We start from the raw sequence: 17,471 nt of genomic DNA, 5'->3' as shown, positions 1-17,471 counted from the left end.
ATGATGAAGTAACAATACAAACTTTGAAGCAGAATTTTGTTGGTTGTCTCCAATTTTGGCAAGGCAAACACCACTAAAGAGTGTTTTATTTTGCAGTTCTACACCAATCAACATCTCCATTCCAAGCACTTTAATGAACATAAAGCAAATGTTATATGGGTGTTTTACATAATGTAGATGGTAAAGTTTTCTGTATTTCAATGACTGCATTTTGCAGTCAGTAAGTTGAATAACTGCAGAAAGTGCAACCTGTAAGAACTCTCAGCATCATACTATAAAGGGAGAAAACAAACAGTAAAACAAAATTACAAAAAAACCCCACACTTAGCAGGGTACAGGCTAGAGACCCATCACTGTGTAGGAGCAGATCTGAATTTCCAACATAAAATGACCACAAGGAACAAAAAGCAAAGAGGTCTGAGCCCACGAGAAGGTGACTGTCCATGCTATGTTTCTTGTTTCTGGACATACTGAAGCCAAGTGCAAGGCTCTGTCAATGCCCCCCACTTACCCACACAAACAAAACTGCACGTTTCAACAAAACTTTCTTTTATACAAATTAACAATGGAAGAAAACAAGAATAATGATGTTCTACACATCACCAAGAATGAGTAGATGTAGTATAGATGGTAAAGGAAAGGACAGTGGAAATTGTGTGAGTATTGAAGGGAACAAAAACAGATGAGTATCACTTCACACGCATCGATTCCATTGGTTATGACAAATGAGGTGCTGCACCACAGTAGGTAAGTCCAACAGTCACTCCTATTGAAAACAGCACTTCAAAACCTTGGGAAGTTCAAACAGATACAAATAGAGAAAGAAGTACTGAGAGCAAACAAGGGAGAGACGAAGTTTGGAGCAGAGTAAAACAGCTGGCCAAGGAAGACAACCCATGTTATTTCACAGACAGGAAATAAAAAGAATTATTTTCAAAGTAAGAGAAAATGAGAAGGCAGACACCATGATGCTAAGAGAAGGAAAAGGGAAAATACAAGGAGCTGAGAGGGCACTTATACAACAGCCCAAGCTACAATACAGAATCTGTACTTCACAGGGATCGGACAGATTGATAGGCGACATTTTCTGAAGTGTTTGATGCTTCTACTGAATTCAAGCTGTAACTTTTTATTTGCCAGGCCAGTCCCAATTTTTCTTGAAAATCCATCCCAAAATTTTATTCAGTACTGTGATATCAACTAAGAATGACATGCTCAATTAAGTATGACCCTTCAGAATAATACCAAAATAACACTAATGCCCTTCCTGTTGCACAGCTCCTATAAAGGTATTAGGAGGGCATTCAGTAAACCTAGTCCTTTTTCTTTACCCTTGTGTATATTCATCTTGGATGACACTGTTTCAATAGAAGTATAAAGGGAAGTGAACGTTTCTATGTTCATTTGTCCATTTGTCCATAGAAATGTTAAATTTAATACCCAGATCCAAATTATGTAACAACAGCATCCTTTTTATGAGTAAATGATCCACTTAGGCAAGCATAACATTTTTCCATCCTTCATCTGTATCCCTCAAAACTGATGGATTATAAGAAGCCTTCGAAATTATTATCTTATATTCCCTGCTGCTGTATACTGGTGTCACAGTGCTGACTGGCAAGAGCTGTGTTAGTTTATGCCAGCAGAGAACACGACTCCCTGCTAGCAGCGCTGAGGGCTGTAGCACAGCACGTCTGCAAAATATTCTGCAAGGCAGTGCTACCTCACAGGACTCAGCCAACACTCCCAATGCTACCCTGCCTTGAAAAATCTTGTAACTTGTGCCTGGGCTCCTCTTCACACAAGGAGTGTGACCTGACAGCAAAGGGAACCAGCCACAGAACAGTGATTCCCAGCACTGACCCCCACTGGCAAAAGAGAAATGGACAAAACAGCATGTGCAAAAGTCTGAATTTATGAAAATCAGTGGCAAAGCTGAGGAGAGCAAATAGAATTTCACTTTGTAATTTGTATAAATGTAGCAGGTTTCTTTATCAGTTGCCGATGCTTTAAATAACCATTTGCATATGCTGTGCAGTGCAAATTTTGTATCTTTGGAGAGGAAACACATTTTTGTCAAATGACTACTTTAAATTCTGATTTATATCTTTTCTCCTCTAGTGTTCTGTTACACTGTTTAAAAATTAATTTTCTGTTACCAAGATAGCAGTTTCCTTTTTAACCTTCCTGAAGAAAATGCTGAAGGTTTCTTTCTTAGCCACCCACCTGAACTGCCCAGAACACAACTATGGCAACATGCCCAAGGTTCTACTGTGATGGCTTTATTCTACTCGGAGTTTTACCTGATAGCTGAAATAGAGACTGAAGTGCCACCAGTACAAAACTGAGTACTTAAAGGGGTTACAAGCAAGCTGGAGAGGGACTTCTACAAAGGCAGGGAGTGATAGGACAAAGGGGAATGGCTTTAAACTGGAAGAGGGCAGGTTTAGATTAGACATAAGAAATTCTTTACTGTGAGGGTGGTGAGATACTGGAACAGGTTGCCCTGAGAAGTTGCAGACACCCCATCCCTCAAGAACAGGCTGGATAGGGCTTTGAGCAGCCTTACCTAGTGGAAGGTGTCCCTGCCCATGGCAAGGAGTTGAAGTAGATGATCTTCAACATCCTTTCCAACACAAACCACTCTAACACCTGCCATTACAGATGAATAAGGGATTTTTTGGTCTTCATTTTGCAAAGGTAAGAGGTCCTACATGGAAAGTAAATCAATTCACCACAAGCAGTTCTAGAGTCACGGTTGGACAAAGTTTGGTTTCCTCACTCATTTACATTAGCAGACATTGAAGCAACAGCTCAATACAAACACTTTGAAACTGCCTGAGACTTTATAGTATAGTTTATATAAAAAGGCATCAACTGAGTTTGACCTGCACTCTAGACATAAACAGCTCCAAATATGATCACGTAGAGTTTTATGCTGAAGTGCATTCAGAAACACTGAAATTGCCCTCTTTGTGATTAACTGAAAAATAGAACTTGTTCCTCTAAATCATGTAAACCATAGCACATAAGTCAGTGGAGTCTCTGACAGCAAAGACTCAGCAATAATATGTTTGAAATGATAGTTCTGTTCTGAAAAAACTGACACTACAATGGCAATCCCTGAGAATTTTCATTATCTGTTCTAATGTTTAACCCAATGGGGAATTATTTGGCAACTAAGTAGTCACCTGACCACACCAGTAATCCAATAACTGTAGTAAATTAGATTATTTTAATAGATGTATTAATCCACAAAACCTAAAATTCAGCCTTTACAAAGGTAAGAATATGTCTGTCTTAAAGAAAGAGTAGTGCCATGTGGTATCAAAACTAGAAAAAAGAAAATCTTAATCCAGCAAACAGTAATTACTGATTATTTAAGAATGAGGCCATTTGCAGTTACTTTTTCTGCACACTGTACCTTACAGTTTCCTGTATTTCCCTGAAATGCCTACATTGCTGCGTAAAGAAAGGGAACTCCTAAAACCAAAACAAACCCAGAAAGGGTTCATGTTCCAAACCTGATTATTTTTAGACTCTGGAACTATGTTGTGCATTACTGACAGCTTCTCAATCTCCCAGCTGTAGACCAATGTCAATTAAAAAAAAAAATGTCTTTAAACAGTGGACTGATCTCATCAAGATCTGCACCATTTGTTGCAAGTTTTGTGGGAATCAAAATTAAATCAAAGGTCTCTATCATAAATTAGAAATGCTAAATGAAACTATTGATCAGCTTTCTTCCGGCAGCCAACCTGTGTACTGAATAAACTATAAAAACAAATCCACACCTGTTACACCTTCAGACATGAGGATTATTCCCTGCTATGGGGATACTTCATTGTCATTCTGTTAGCAGAAGACATTGTCATTCTGTTAGCAAGAATATCTTTCAAACTGAGTTGGGTTAAAAGATTCCTAAGCATTCTCCCTGAGGAAAATAATCTGAATTGTCTCAATACTGTGTTTATTAAATTATGTTAGGTTTTTACTTTCCCTTTACCAGTATAATAAACATTTAAACGAGCCACTCTCAAACATCACAGCACTGGTCATCCCAGAGAACTGTGATATGCCTTCAAAAGTCAGGACACCAGACTATGTAACTGTTACCTCTTCACCAGGTTCACATTCTTGAACACCTTTTCCCCCCCGCTAAAAGCCACCTTCATCTAAACAGAAATGGTGGTATCAGCTGGAGAACATATCTATGACATGGGATGAAATGCAGAACATAACCCATAAACAGTTTCAAAACCTACATCCAAGGTTTCCTGGAGTGCAGTAAAGACATTGTGCTCTCCAGTGGATGAATTATTTTTTTTCTTTAACATCTTGCTTTCTGGATAAAGATCCAGAAGACTGTATCATGTTTCAGAAGTTGCTCCTTTTAAACCCATCTTTAAAAATAGAATTATATTACTGTTATTTGTAGGTGTGGATTAAAAATTCCAGTTCTTTTAACCAAGGAATTAGTTGAATAAAGTACTAGAATGGATTAGAAAGTTCTTCATGGACATTTTTTAATAGTATTCCAATAGAAAATATGTCAACAGACTCAGTGGAAAACCTTGAAAGAAACAGAGAATGCAGAGAACTTACTTTTCATCTAGCCATAAGAAATGTAAAGACAAAGTCCTATTCCTTGTTATGTCAACAAAAATCAGTCACTACTCCATCAAACTCAACGGAATATAGAGACGCATTAAGTGCTACCAAAACAGCTTCATAGTGTTTAAATGATCTTTGCAAATAAATACACGGCTGCTAAGGTATGATAATACGAACACTTTAAATTGTTATCATTTTGGATGGCCAGAAAAGAAAACAAAGAGCAACTTAGAAATACTTCATATATAACAAAATTTTATTTTTCTTTGTTTTGATTTTGAATGGAACAAGACTTTTAAACACATGCTTAAAATAAAGCAGGACTGATAAAGTCAATGCCAAATGCCAAGATTTCACTCTAAGGATGTATTTGCATAATTATGGGCATGGTTACGGGACCTCCATGAATAATTAACTGAATGTGGTTTAAAGGAAAGAAGTAAACGGAGTAGTGCAGCATCCCTAGGGCTGCTTACTTTTCACACATTTAGATTTCAAGCATTCCAGTGGGTTCATAACATGAAATGACCATTTGTTTCCTTAAAATAGACACTTAGCATTAAAGCCGTACACTAAAATTCAGATCATACCGGGCAAAGACAAAAACCTCAACATTTAAACACCTCATAATAACTTTTACATATGCACATACACTTCCTTCCTTAGGTTGCATTTTCCAAGACAAGTAAGGAATAAGGTTTCTGGGCAACAGCAGTTACTGGATCAGGAGGGGCAGCAGGACTGCACTGCAGTGAGCTGACAGCTCCTGTCCCATCCTGTGCAAACAACCAGTCCCTCTGTGCACACTCTGACCTAGGATCCCTTGCTGCTGACAAACACCATGTGGGGAGCTCCATGGGATTAATCAGCGCCAGGACCAGCTCCGAGAACAGGAACCTTCCCCCCTTATACATTAAAAATATTACACTTTGGTATGAAATAGTTGTGAAACCAGCAAAATTCTACCTGGATGGCATGCTTGAAACTTGGGGTTTTTAATGTATCTACAGAATGATACCACTAGACTGGGAGACATATAAATCTGCATTAAAGTTAAGTAGAATTTTAATGTGTTCTGGGACATAAACACGACTACAGAGTTCTCTGGGTGTGTAATATAGAAATACAACTGACTACGCCTCAAAGGAACTTACATTAAAGATAATTAATCTTTCAATGATTCTCAGATATTTTAATTTATACACTTAGGAAGCAAAAAATGTTTAAAATAGAAATTAATGTGAATTAAATGTGTGTAATGTGAATTAAATGAGTATATGCATAAGCTTAAAGTATGCATGTGAGGTGCCAGCCCAGCTGCCTTCCTACTGCTTTTCTCCCTATGTATGTATGTATATATAAATATGCAAGACAAAAACGCTTTTTAAACACAGCTATCACTGCATACCTCAATGTGGCCACATATCTGCTGCTATAACCAACCAAACAGGGCTGAAACACAGATAAGGATTTGCTGGTCAAAAAACTTCTGAGTATGACAGAGATAAATTCTGAAGCGGTTTTGAACAGACCAGAGACTGCCATTATCTTTGATCCACCCGATTCAGCAGTGTAGGTATTCCCCATCATCAGCAGTCGCTAAGAACATCTATTCTACTTAAAATAAATTAATCACAAGCCAGGAAAAACTACCAAATGCATTTGGAATCCCTGTGCCTGTGTAAGTTCTGTCCCTGGAAATGTTTAAGGCCAGGTTGGATGGAGCTCTGAGTAACCTGGTCTAGTGGAAGTTGTCTGTGTGTCAGGGGCATTGGAACTAAATGACCTTTAAGGTCTCTTCCAACCCAGGCCATTCTATAATTCTGTGATACACAACAACAAGGACGAGTCCCTATTTTTAGGAGCCCAGTTCTTGGTTCCATGACCTCCTCCTCTCCTGTTTGCAGCAGAGCAGACCACAATCCCACTCCCTGCCAGCACCACACGTTCATGGTGGCACAACATCTCCAAGGGCACTGAAGCAAATGCTTACACAGAAGAAGTGTTATTGGAAAAGTACTCTTAGCTACTATTCATTCCACTTAGCAAGTGGAAAGCGGCAAGAGTGCCAACTCCATCTGATCAGCCAGCTCTTCCTGGACCACAAGCAAGTGTCCTGGGAACCACCAGTGCCCCACAGGCCACAGTTTGGGAATCACGGTCCTAAATAACTCATAACCCTCTTTTTACGGAACACCACGCTCTTTGTCTTGCTCAGGCTACTATTTTAAGCTCTTTCCTGCCAGCACAGCGTATCATGACGGTAAAAACTTACGGGTCATATCTGCTAATCATGCCCACACTTCTATCTGTCATTTGGTGGACAACTACCTAGCAATTAACAAGATTATTAACTTGCTGGAGTATAAATTCAGTTTTACCCAAACAATTTCAGTCATTTTTTTAGATTTATATTACTTGAACTTATATTACTCTCATAGTCAATTCTGCAGTTTCATTAGAAGCCAAAGAACTGCAAAAGCAAACTCCATTTAGATGAATTGCAACAACAGCCAAGAAGCAATATATCAAATAAATTTAAGCTACACACCACTTCCAAATCTTCCTGTAATGCTAGAATTTATTTTTTTTATGCACAACTTAATTTCAGTTCAGAACTTCACACTGATGGTACATTAACATTTTCGGTTCACATAATCAATGTCTTCACAGATAATTTATTATTCCTTCACCTCTGCTTTTCCCATACTGTTCCTTAGGATGTAACTTAGTTTCAAAATGGTCTGAAGGCCCTACTCCCCCTGTATAAAGAGAAAGCAATGGAAACACTCTCTTGATGGACTAGAAACCAATCATTACCTATCTCTTTTCACCAAGAACCATAACCCAAGGCTAGTTTAGCAGGTTTTAAGGACACACTATTATCTTCTACAGTCCATATAACATAAAAGATCAAACTAGAAATTTATTTTGTAAATTGACTATTAAGAATGCCACTCAAAATTCCCTGTCATTCAGAACAAAAAACATGCCTTGCTGAAATAAGAAGTATTTTTAATTTGACTGTGTATAGCTCAATACTCATCAGTACAGTTTATAAAGTTCTAGAGATTTATCTTGAACATAATTTATCATTTGACCAAATATTGTATCATTAAGTCATGAATGCTGACTAGCTACTTATAAGGTATATGAAATTTTAACATGTCAATTATGTCTCTAGTTGATTGAGATATGAATAACAGGATTCCATATTTCTGTAGCACTTGGCAAACATAGACTATTACAACAAATAAATAATTTAATTTCGATTTCATTTTTCTTTACTCTCAGTCTTACTTTGCTACCAAAAGTAGTTTGTTATTGGCAGCCCTAAGGACAAACAAAACCAAACCTTCAATCTTCTTGAAGGACACTGAGGTGCTGGAGCATGTCCAGAGAAAGGCAAGGAGCCGGGGAAGGGTCTGGAGCACGAGTCTGATGAGGAGCAGCTGAGGGAGCTGAGGGTGTTCAACTTGGAGAAAAAGAAGTTCAGGGAGGACCTTATTGCTCTCTACAACTACCTGAAAAGAGGCTAAAGCCAGGTAGGGGTTGGTCTCTACCAGGTAACAAGAGATACAACAAGGAAAAACGACCTCGAGTTGTGCCAAGGAAGGTTCAGGTTAGACACTAGGAAAAATTTCTTGACTGAAAGAGAGGTTAAGCATTGGAGCAGGCTGCCCAGGGAAGTGGTGGAACATCTGGTGGAACACTTCCACCCCTGGAAGTGTTCAAAAAACAAGTAGATGTGGCACCTCATGATATGATTTTGTGGGTATGGTGGTATTTGGTCAACTTGGACTTTATCTTGGTGGTCTTTTCCAACCTTAATGATTCCGTGATTCTACTCTTATTTCTATCTGAGATGTTCTATTTCTTATTTCTCATCAAGCCACAGCACATGTCCACAGAATTAAACCACTTTAAGACATGGCTATGTATGTACACCTGCTGTCTATGCATATGTATTATGCTAATTTTAAACAAAATAAGACAGAACTAGAAAACTATTCTCCTTTTTGTAATTTTGCCTACACCTAAAGATTGATGTTGGCCTGTTTTACGTTCACAGTAGTGTTCAAAACAAATGTCTTTTTAAAAACTGAGGAGAAGGATAAGGACACTGAAATGGAGGTATAACTTTTGTATTGTATTCACCAAGTAAAATTACTTTGCAAATTGTTTCACACAGTGGATTTATTGCTGGAAGCAGAATTACACCAATGAAATGTTTAATTAATGATGGGTGTCTCTGTGGAGCAGAGCTTGCAAGAGCTCTCTGAATAGAAGGATATCATACAGAAGTAGAAATGAAGAGTGTAGCTTTGTTCAGTTTCCAAATTGCTAAGGGATATCCCTCCAGTCAATTAGGAAGTAGTCTGTGACTGATGGCTGCTGTTGGAAAACTTGCTTTAGTCTTTATGAGCCTTTCAAAATCTACTTGAACTAAATGTAATCAGGCATATTATTCCCACATAGTTTTCTTCATTTTAGACCCCTTTACAGGCAGCATCATTCATAAGTCAAGTGCACTATTTAAATGCTTGCACACTCTAAGTCAGTGGTCTCCAAAGTGGGGTGTTTGCACAGTGGGATATAGGAAGAAAATGTCAGAAATGCTGAATCAGAAATCAGAAATGCTACATCACTGCAGCTTGACCATGTCCAGAGGACTTCCAACATTAATCAGCTTTCAGGACAGGATTCACTGCTGGTTCCCCCATCTAACAATGCTTGGAGCTGGCTACCATCTCTTGCTGGAGATCTGCTTGTCAAAAGACTCTTAACAGATACACAACCAACCTCTCCCCTGCAGACATCCCATACCCCAGCCTCAGAAAGACGTACTTGCTTCCAAGAAATTCACTGATTCAGTATAGCTATTTTACATGCACAGATAATTGAATCTCTCCTAACGTACTCAGTCTCTGAATTGGACATTTTATTTAAAAACGTACTTTTTAAACCTACTCTTCTCAACAGAAACACATTCTAGACCTTCTTCACTGTAACTTGTCTCTAACAACTGCCAACAGCAAACTCTCTTATTCTCTTAATAGCACATATTTGTCTGGCAAATCTAATTTAACTAAAATACTTCTTTAACTCACTCACTTCTCATACAAGTGTTCTGTGGAAATACAACGGAGACATTTAAAATTCATGTCAATCTGTTTTCAATAGGCACAAGTTTTGCCATTAAAATCAGAGGGGTGCAAACAACTGTATGCACAAGTTACAGTATTGTACCTTCTATCATTTCCATCCCACTAGGAGGTTTACAGTGTCCAGCATGGCTCACAACCCAGACAGGATACTGCTGGTTCAGTCCACAATATAAGGCCTGTATAAAGGTCCTGTAATAACCTGCCAGTCCAGGGTTACCTGCCAAAAAACAAAACATACAAGCACAGTCAACATTAACCTTCCGACAGCAAGCAGTGTGCTTCAAAGCAAACTAAACAGCATTATACAGCAATTTGTTAATTTATTTTCTCTAGTACATTTCCAGTTTTTATTTCCCCAATGTTACGCGCTATGCTATTCAACTTGTTTAATTCCACTGACCAATGGCACTCATGGGAAGCATTCCACAGAATTGCTTCGAAATTGCAAAACCTAAAATTGAAGTCCAACACAAGTGAAAACATCTTTTTCCATCAGAGGTCACCCAGCTTGCTTATCTATCCCATCCAGTTACAGGAATGTGAAAATAAAACATCACAAAGACTACAGCATGTATCACCCGATCCAGATGTCTGCTCTCCAAATATCTCAGTGTTACCACTTCAAAACAGGTATGTGGCATTCTTATTATACAAAGGGCTGTCCTGAGCCTAAAAGAGATGATGATTTTATTTTAAACTCATTGGACAAAATTAATCTTTTCCTGCTTGCAACTTCATTTTCTCTCTTTCCCTTTCTACACGAGTGGAGAAGCTCTTTCCTTTTCAAATCTTGTGCTCTAGAACCACGGGAGAATGTGGCCTCCCTCCTGGCATCCCAGCAGCTTTCGAGGACTTCTCAGAAAAGGCTGGTGTCTGACTGGACATGGCTTGCCCTGGGAATTCAAACCACCTTGCTCTAAAATCCACTGTTAAACATGGAAAATATCAACAGTCATACATCACTGCTGAGGTGGAAACAGAACACTGTTCCAAAGATAAAACTATATATATGGAAGGGATCTCTAGATTGCCAAACAAAACTCTATACTCTGCTCCTCCTTTTCTCTTTCTCTTTTGGACATCAATTTACATCAGTGATGTAAATTGGAGAGGAAATCCATATGAAGCTGAAGCAGAACTTTCCTAATTTCCATACGATGCATAAAAATTCAACACAAACATAAGAACATGTAATTCCTATTTATTTATTTATTGATTTTTCTGACTGGCTACACTGATTTCTTATTATCATTTAGATACCAGCAAAGCTCACCATCATGGTTGGGATCATTCAGTTATGTGTCTTTGACTCCCACATCAGGCAATTCTTATCTTATCCATATCTTATGATATGGATATCATCAACAGCAAAAGGCAGCAGGAGCAGTATTGTGTAAAAAGGCTGTAATTTTTTAAAACAAAGATATTCCAAAATAACACGAATGTATTACAAAACAAAAAAGCCTTCATTCAAATTTTGTCAACTCCTCTATATCAGTCTGGTTGTAATAAAAGAGGCTGAGCTGTGTAAGTATTGATTGTGACAGAGAAGAAGAATTAGACCTATAATCAAATTAGTACTTGTGAAAATGGTACCTGGAGGTAAAAACAAGGGTTATTCCACTTCTTCTCTTTCTGTAGTGGGTATTTTCTTATCTTCTTCTTTTACTTCCACCCTTTTGCTCTTCAGGTAGCACACAGTAAGTGTGTTACACAGGAAGCACACAGCCACTCAGAGCAGAGCCACGTGCATGGAAGCGGATGCCACGGCTCACCCTGGGATGATGCATGAGCACAGGAGGGGAGCTTTCCCCTCTAGGTAATGTATCTCACACACTTCACCCCTCACTTACATGTAAAAACTGTCTCTAGGGGGTTTTAAATCTTAATAAAACTACTGATCGTACAAAAGCATTGTTTTTACTTTACTACACAGATGTAGAGGGAAAAAAATCACCAAACCAAAAACATCACTATCAGTCATTACGTATTTCTAAGCATCTGATTGTAAGCTTGACATTAAAGGAGACTTTAAAAAAATAAACTGTTGTTCTGTAAAAACTCCAGAATACATGACCAAATTATTGCAAGTTGATTTCCAGAAAAATAATTTAGAATTCACAAGGATCACACATCCATACAATTGCATCATGCTTTCATACATCAAAAATATGTAACATAAAGGGCCCCAGAGACAATAAAACATAATCTAGACATCATCTGTCAAGTTCCTTGGATTGATGTTCCACAGAGGAAATCTGTCTTTCGGCAAGGCTGAAGATAAAAGTAGCAGCAATCCAAAATCAATTGTGTCTTTCGTAGTACAAATGATCATGATGTTTTGCATTATGTTTAATCCTGGAATATAATGCCATTAGGAATTTTGAGATCAAGGAATCACAAAATTAATCTCAATCACAGCATTTTTTCTTTACATTTTTCGCTTTTTTAATAATGCAGAACAAGGACGGGGGAGAAATGATGGCAGCTGTCTCAGACATTTTGGTGCTCTTTCCCATCATCAGCCAGGTGAACCTAGCACATAAAATCTGCTCAGGATTTGGTCATCAGCTGAAGAACAGTCAGGTAAGATTTGTTTAAGAACAGTGAGGCTTTGCATCAAATATGATACAAAGCCTAAGAAATTGTAATACTTCTTTCAGGGAAAGGGGACTTTTTTCCTGTGATAAATGTGATGTGTATTTTATACAGGTAAAAGAGAAAATCCATAAAGGCAGAAGAAATCTCATTTCCCCAGTCCTCGTAAGCATCTGCTCATGGTAAGAGATCTTCTGAGAGGTCTGAGCTGTTAGAACTGCTACTAGCACTTCTAAATGCCTTGAAGGGGTATGAATGAGAAGTGCTGGCACACAGGGGAATGAATATCAACAAGAATTTTAACAGCAACAGTTTCTACAGAGAAATCACATGTAAAGCAGCTAAAAATTTATTTTTTATTGAACTTGCAACTCCAATGGAGTTATTCCAGATTTGTACTGACCTAAGTAAATGCAGTTTAATAGTCCCTGCTCTTGAAAGCCGGCATCTACAATATTTATGAGTGAAGAATATTTATCTCACATCTCTTCAAAGTAATTTTGTATGTTTTTAACTGAGCTGCTATCTGTCAAAATACTATACGGGAAGGAAACAAAAAACCCTGAACTGATTAGGAATTTTTTCATACAACAGAGTAATAGTAACAGCTAATAGAAATAACTGGGACTTAATATGTACAGCAGTCTGTGATCAATAATGTTTTAGGCTGATATATGCAACTGAAATGTGTTCAATTAAATTATTTTATTTTATAGAAAAAGAACAACCAGGTTAATCACAAGGGCACCCAGGCAACACAGTGCTCATATGTGCTTTTTAAGGATTTCCCAGTACAGTAAACCAGAACTGCCTATGCTCTACCACTCAGCAACTAAGTGTCAAAAAATGGAAACCATAAGTAAATGCAGTGTTAACCTCCATGATTTGAAGGTTACTTCAGTTATGTGAATACCACATCAATCCTTAGACACCTCAGGGCAGCTGAATCATTCATGCATGCCAGCAAATCTCAAATTGCAGTCATCTGAACCAAGAAGCACATCTTAAGCAGTTACTCTCAACTGTGCCTAATTTTCAACAGCATTTATGTTGTTTCAGAAGTCTTTTAAACAATAGCTGTAAAAGGTGATCATAACAGAAAAAGACACAAGACTGCAATACACTGAGTATTTTGACTAATTTGCAAAAGATTTCTAAACATTTCATGAAAAGAGTGCATCAAATGGACAATTTATACAGTGAATGAGAACAGTGGGATCACTTTATCTGATGTACCCATAAGCTGCAATAACCAAAGGACTCCTGCCACACTCCCTGTTTTTATCTGTAACACATGACATTTCACCCAGCTATTCTACATTAAGCTCAAAGTCTTTCCATTTTTAATTTGAAGACGGGAATCCACTTTTCCGATCTGTTCCACCCACAGCTGACACAAAACGGTACAGAACAAACGAGAGTGCAGAGGTGGAACTTGGAGCTAATTTAGGAGGTAAATATTCTCCACTGCCATATACTGCAGATACAGGCTTCCAAGAACTAGAACTACTACTCTTTAATCATCCATGTAAATAGAAATATGAACATTACTTCTAAACAGGCACTTGCCTACCTTTCACTTTCAAACATTTTCCTGTTAATGCTTTTTCCATCAAATCAAGATTTTAAATGCCATCTGCTTCCTCAATAAGACACTTAGGCAGCGGAGAGAGAGCCATTTGTACAAACAGAATATTTACCCCAGGATATCACTGCTAAAGAATAACCTTTATCCTGATTTCACATGATTTCCTATACAATGCATCATAAAGTCAAACTTGGCCTGTCTTAAAATGAAATACTAATATTTGAGATGCTGCACTTCCACAAGAGAAATTATTCAGACTTGATAAATTTAAACTAATATACAGTGCACTCTCAGTGCAACTCAATCGGCTTAATTATGAATGGAAAACAACAAACACATCGTGCCCATTTAAAAAGCCACAGACCATAGCCATTCTTCACAAGCAATGACAGCTTTTATGGCTTACAAAGTGTCAAATGGAAACTATAATTAAGAGAACTCTAGCATTAGATAACCTTGTGCAAAAAATATTCCAGGTTAAAAATGAAGATATTTACCAAAACATGAAAGAAAAGTCTTCTGTCCAGAAAAATCTAAGTCAAAAATATATACAGCTTGCTCAAAAGAAATTGAGACTAAAACATAAAACTAGGTAATTTTTAGCAGTTCTGGAAGGGATAGCTGAATTGAGAAAGATTTATTTAAGCAGTATACAGTAAAAGCTAGGAGTGGTCAGGAGTGACTAAAAAATTGACGTGGAACTAAGTCACCCCAAACGCGACAAAGCTTCTTGCACCTTGCTTTGAAACAAGAGTTTGGGTTCCATGCACTGCCCTGTGAGACATTCCCCAGTGTCTCCAGATGTGTCTCCAGGAGCCTGACCATCCGTGGGAGCAGCAGCTGGCACTGAGCCGTGGTACTTTATGCACTTCTCCAGCAGTTGCTTTCTGCCTGCTCTGGGACCTCAGCAGGACCATAAAGAATAAAGGCAGCTACATGAATACAAGAAGGGAAATACACAGCCAGCAGTGGGTTTATAGAGAACTTTGAGGAACTGGAAAATATGCCAGCAATTACCATGAGTATAATTTTAGAAATAATCCACAGTTTCAGAATTAAGTGTATGCTGCAGTATTTACATTATAGTCTCCTGCTAGAAAAAACAAATGCAGCTTCTAAAAAGACAAAAAAAAGAGCAGCCATAAATCAAATTTGAAATCCAGGGGTGCACAGCAGGACACATAAAAATCATTTTTGTGGCAATGATTCTCCCTCCTCTTCACATAGCTTCCAAAGCTCCCAGCTCCAGCTCGAAGAGCCTCAATGACAAGTTCCTTGCACAAGGAAACTTAATCTGCCTTTGGCGTCTGACCAGCCACCATGGAAGAAGATGCAACTCCCCTATGTTAATGAATGGAAAGCAGCCCACGCAGATGTCAGAAGAATTTAAATGGAGCATGCAAAAAGCACAATGATGTTCTCACACTTGGGAGAAAACTGCAGAATCTGACACCATGGCTGGTGATCAGGCCTTAAAAGGCAACACACAGGTCTCTCTGACATGCAATGTCAAGGGATTTCAACTAAAACATGCCAAATAACATTTGAGTGACCATCATAAACGCACGTCAATGAAGCTTTCACCTGTCTGCACATCTCAGGGACTGGCATTCTTTGTCCTGTATCCCTTTATAGTCCCTACTCTAGGGGAGCAGTATCAACCAAGGAGCAAAGCATAACAAGGACGTTATACAGGAACACATGTGAAAACTCTGTTTGATCCTCTCTAACTCTGGAATCAAGATTTTGGCTGGAAAGCACCTTAATATATCTGCTTGGGTTGTGAAAATAGGGAATCTCAGAAGGATTCAGCCAGGTGTCTGTAACACAGCTTATTAGAGAGGTTTTTCAAGAACATTTCACATTTTGTCCCTGTATAGATATACACACATACACTGTTATTAGTTTGATACGGCTATAAAACTTACATATAGGATTTTATAATACACATTATTTGTACACATTTTTCAAAGCCAATAAGCTTGTCTGCTGTTCTCTAATGCTGTTTCACCTTTAGGATAAATGTAGGTTCATTCACCTCTAAAGAAATCCCACAGACAGTCTGATAAACCTGAATTAACCTAACACAGCTGGTTTTGCCCAAGTGACAAGTTTGCCTGAAGCTTATGAATTAAAATTCCCAGCTAAAAATTGTGATAATACATGGCGGTTTTCCCATGGGAATGATTTACAGCATCTATCCAGGCAGATAAGATATGAAGTCCAAAGAGCTGATTTCATCTACTGCAAACCTACTGGACTTTGTGATTAAGCAATACTGCAAGGGTTATAAAGTCCACAGACGTATTTCAATAAGTTCTTCTGCCATCTCAATCAAAATAGGTACATAAATACAAAAGAAGCCTTGATTTTAATTTTTTTTAATGTGTCTGTAAACTAATGTTTTTGGAAGGGAGTTAAGACTGAGACACGAAACTGAAATAATTGAGTTCCTAATGGAATAGCCAATTTTTCACACTTTTCAATGGTAGAACCCAGGATTTTCTAGTGTGTACAATTAAATAACTTTTGTTCCATTTTCCCCACAGTAAATGAAAAATGAAAACATTTTGTTAGATCTCCTACTACACACCTACACATACACAGTCTCTTAAGCAGACGAAGACAGATATAACTATTTTAACATCCCAGAGGTGATTGGTCTGGTCCAATCCATCCTACAACCAATGCTGGCAGAGAGGCTACTGCGAGTTCTGTGCTGGGTCTAGAATTCCCAATGGGAATTTTTAAGCCAGCTTCGCGGTCTGAAGCAGCATTGGACCAGAAGAAAACTAACCTCCTTCTGAAAGAAAGAGGGAGAACAAAGGAAGTTTGTGAAGAGGAACATGAGACTTGATGTCAAATGGGTTCACAAGAAAGCCTACGAAACATCTGAATAACACAACCCTGATGAGAAAACAGCAGCAGGAAAAAGACAAAGACAGGAAAATAAATAATTCAAACCCAAGATAACCACAAATTACTTGTTTTGTGCAGATACACAGCTCTGAAAATTTGATCACTGAATAATATACAAGGAGGAAGCAAACAATACACTCAAAAGGCACCAGAAAGAATATTTTCAAAACTGTATCAGATTTTCCTATGGTGTACTACCGGTAAGAATTTAAAAAAAAAAACAAAAACAAAAAGAAGAAAAAGCATAGGTGTGGGTGCTTTGGGGTTATTAGGTTTGGATATTGTTTGTTTTGTTTTATCAAGGTAGCAAGAGACAGGAAGCAAATAGCAACAGAGAACATAAAGACAGTTAATTTCAGAAAAAAAGACTGAAAACGTGTTTATGCAACTTTTGTGTATTGAGACTTCAAGAGAATGTTGTATTTGAAACCAATAGTCTAAGGTGATTTTGTAAACGAATTTCACATTTGCATCTGCTGTGAGTCTTCAGAAATGCAAGATAAAAAATCAGACTGTTCTGAACATGGAAAAACCAAGATTTGCCAATTCACATCCTCAGGGAAAGACTCTTTGCATTGACACCA

General features: G+C 38.0%; 1 protein-coding gene and 1 long non-coding RNA gene across 2 annotated transcripts in view; one reads left to right on the top strand and one right to left on the bottom strand.

Annotated features, from left to right (window-relative positions):
- Window positions 1–17,471, bottom strand: part of LDAH (lipid droplet associated hydrolase) — a 112,554-nt gene that overhangs the window by 70,319 nt on the left and 24,764 nt on the right. Inside the window, exon 3 of the mRNA XM_048297718.1 lies at window positions 9,865–9,999. Coding sequence (XP_048153675.1) covers window positions 9,865–9,999 — 135 coding nt within the window. The remainder of the gene's footprint in view (window positions 1–9,864; window positions 10,000–17,471) is intronic.
- LOC125323110 lies at window positions 10,334–12,577 on the top strand. The gene is made up of 4 exons (XR_007202385.1): window positions 10,334–10,412; window positions 11,473–11,601; window positions 12,243–12,368; window positions 12,495–12,577. It is a non-coding gene; the product is annotated as an uncharacterized LOC125323110 (long non-coding RNA).

This window comes from Corvus hawaiiensis, chromosome 3, assembly GCF_020740725.1.
Source record: "Corvus hawaiiensis isolate bCorHaw1 chromosome 3, bCorHaw1.pri.cur, whole genome shotgun sequence".
NCBI classification, from domain to species: Eukaryota; Metazoa; Chordata; class Aves; order Passeriformes; family Corvidae; genus Corvus; species Corvus hawaiiensis.
This window is presented reverse-complemented; position numbering and strand designations above follow the sequence as displayed.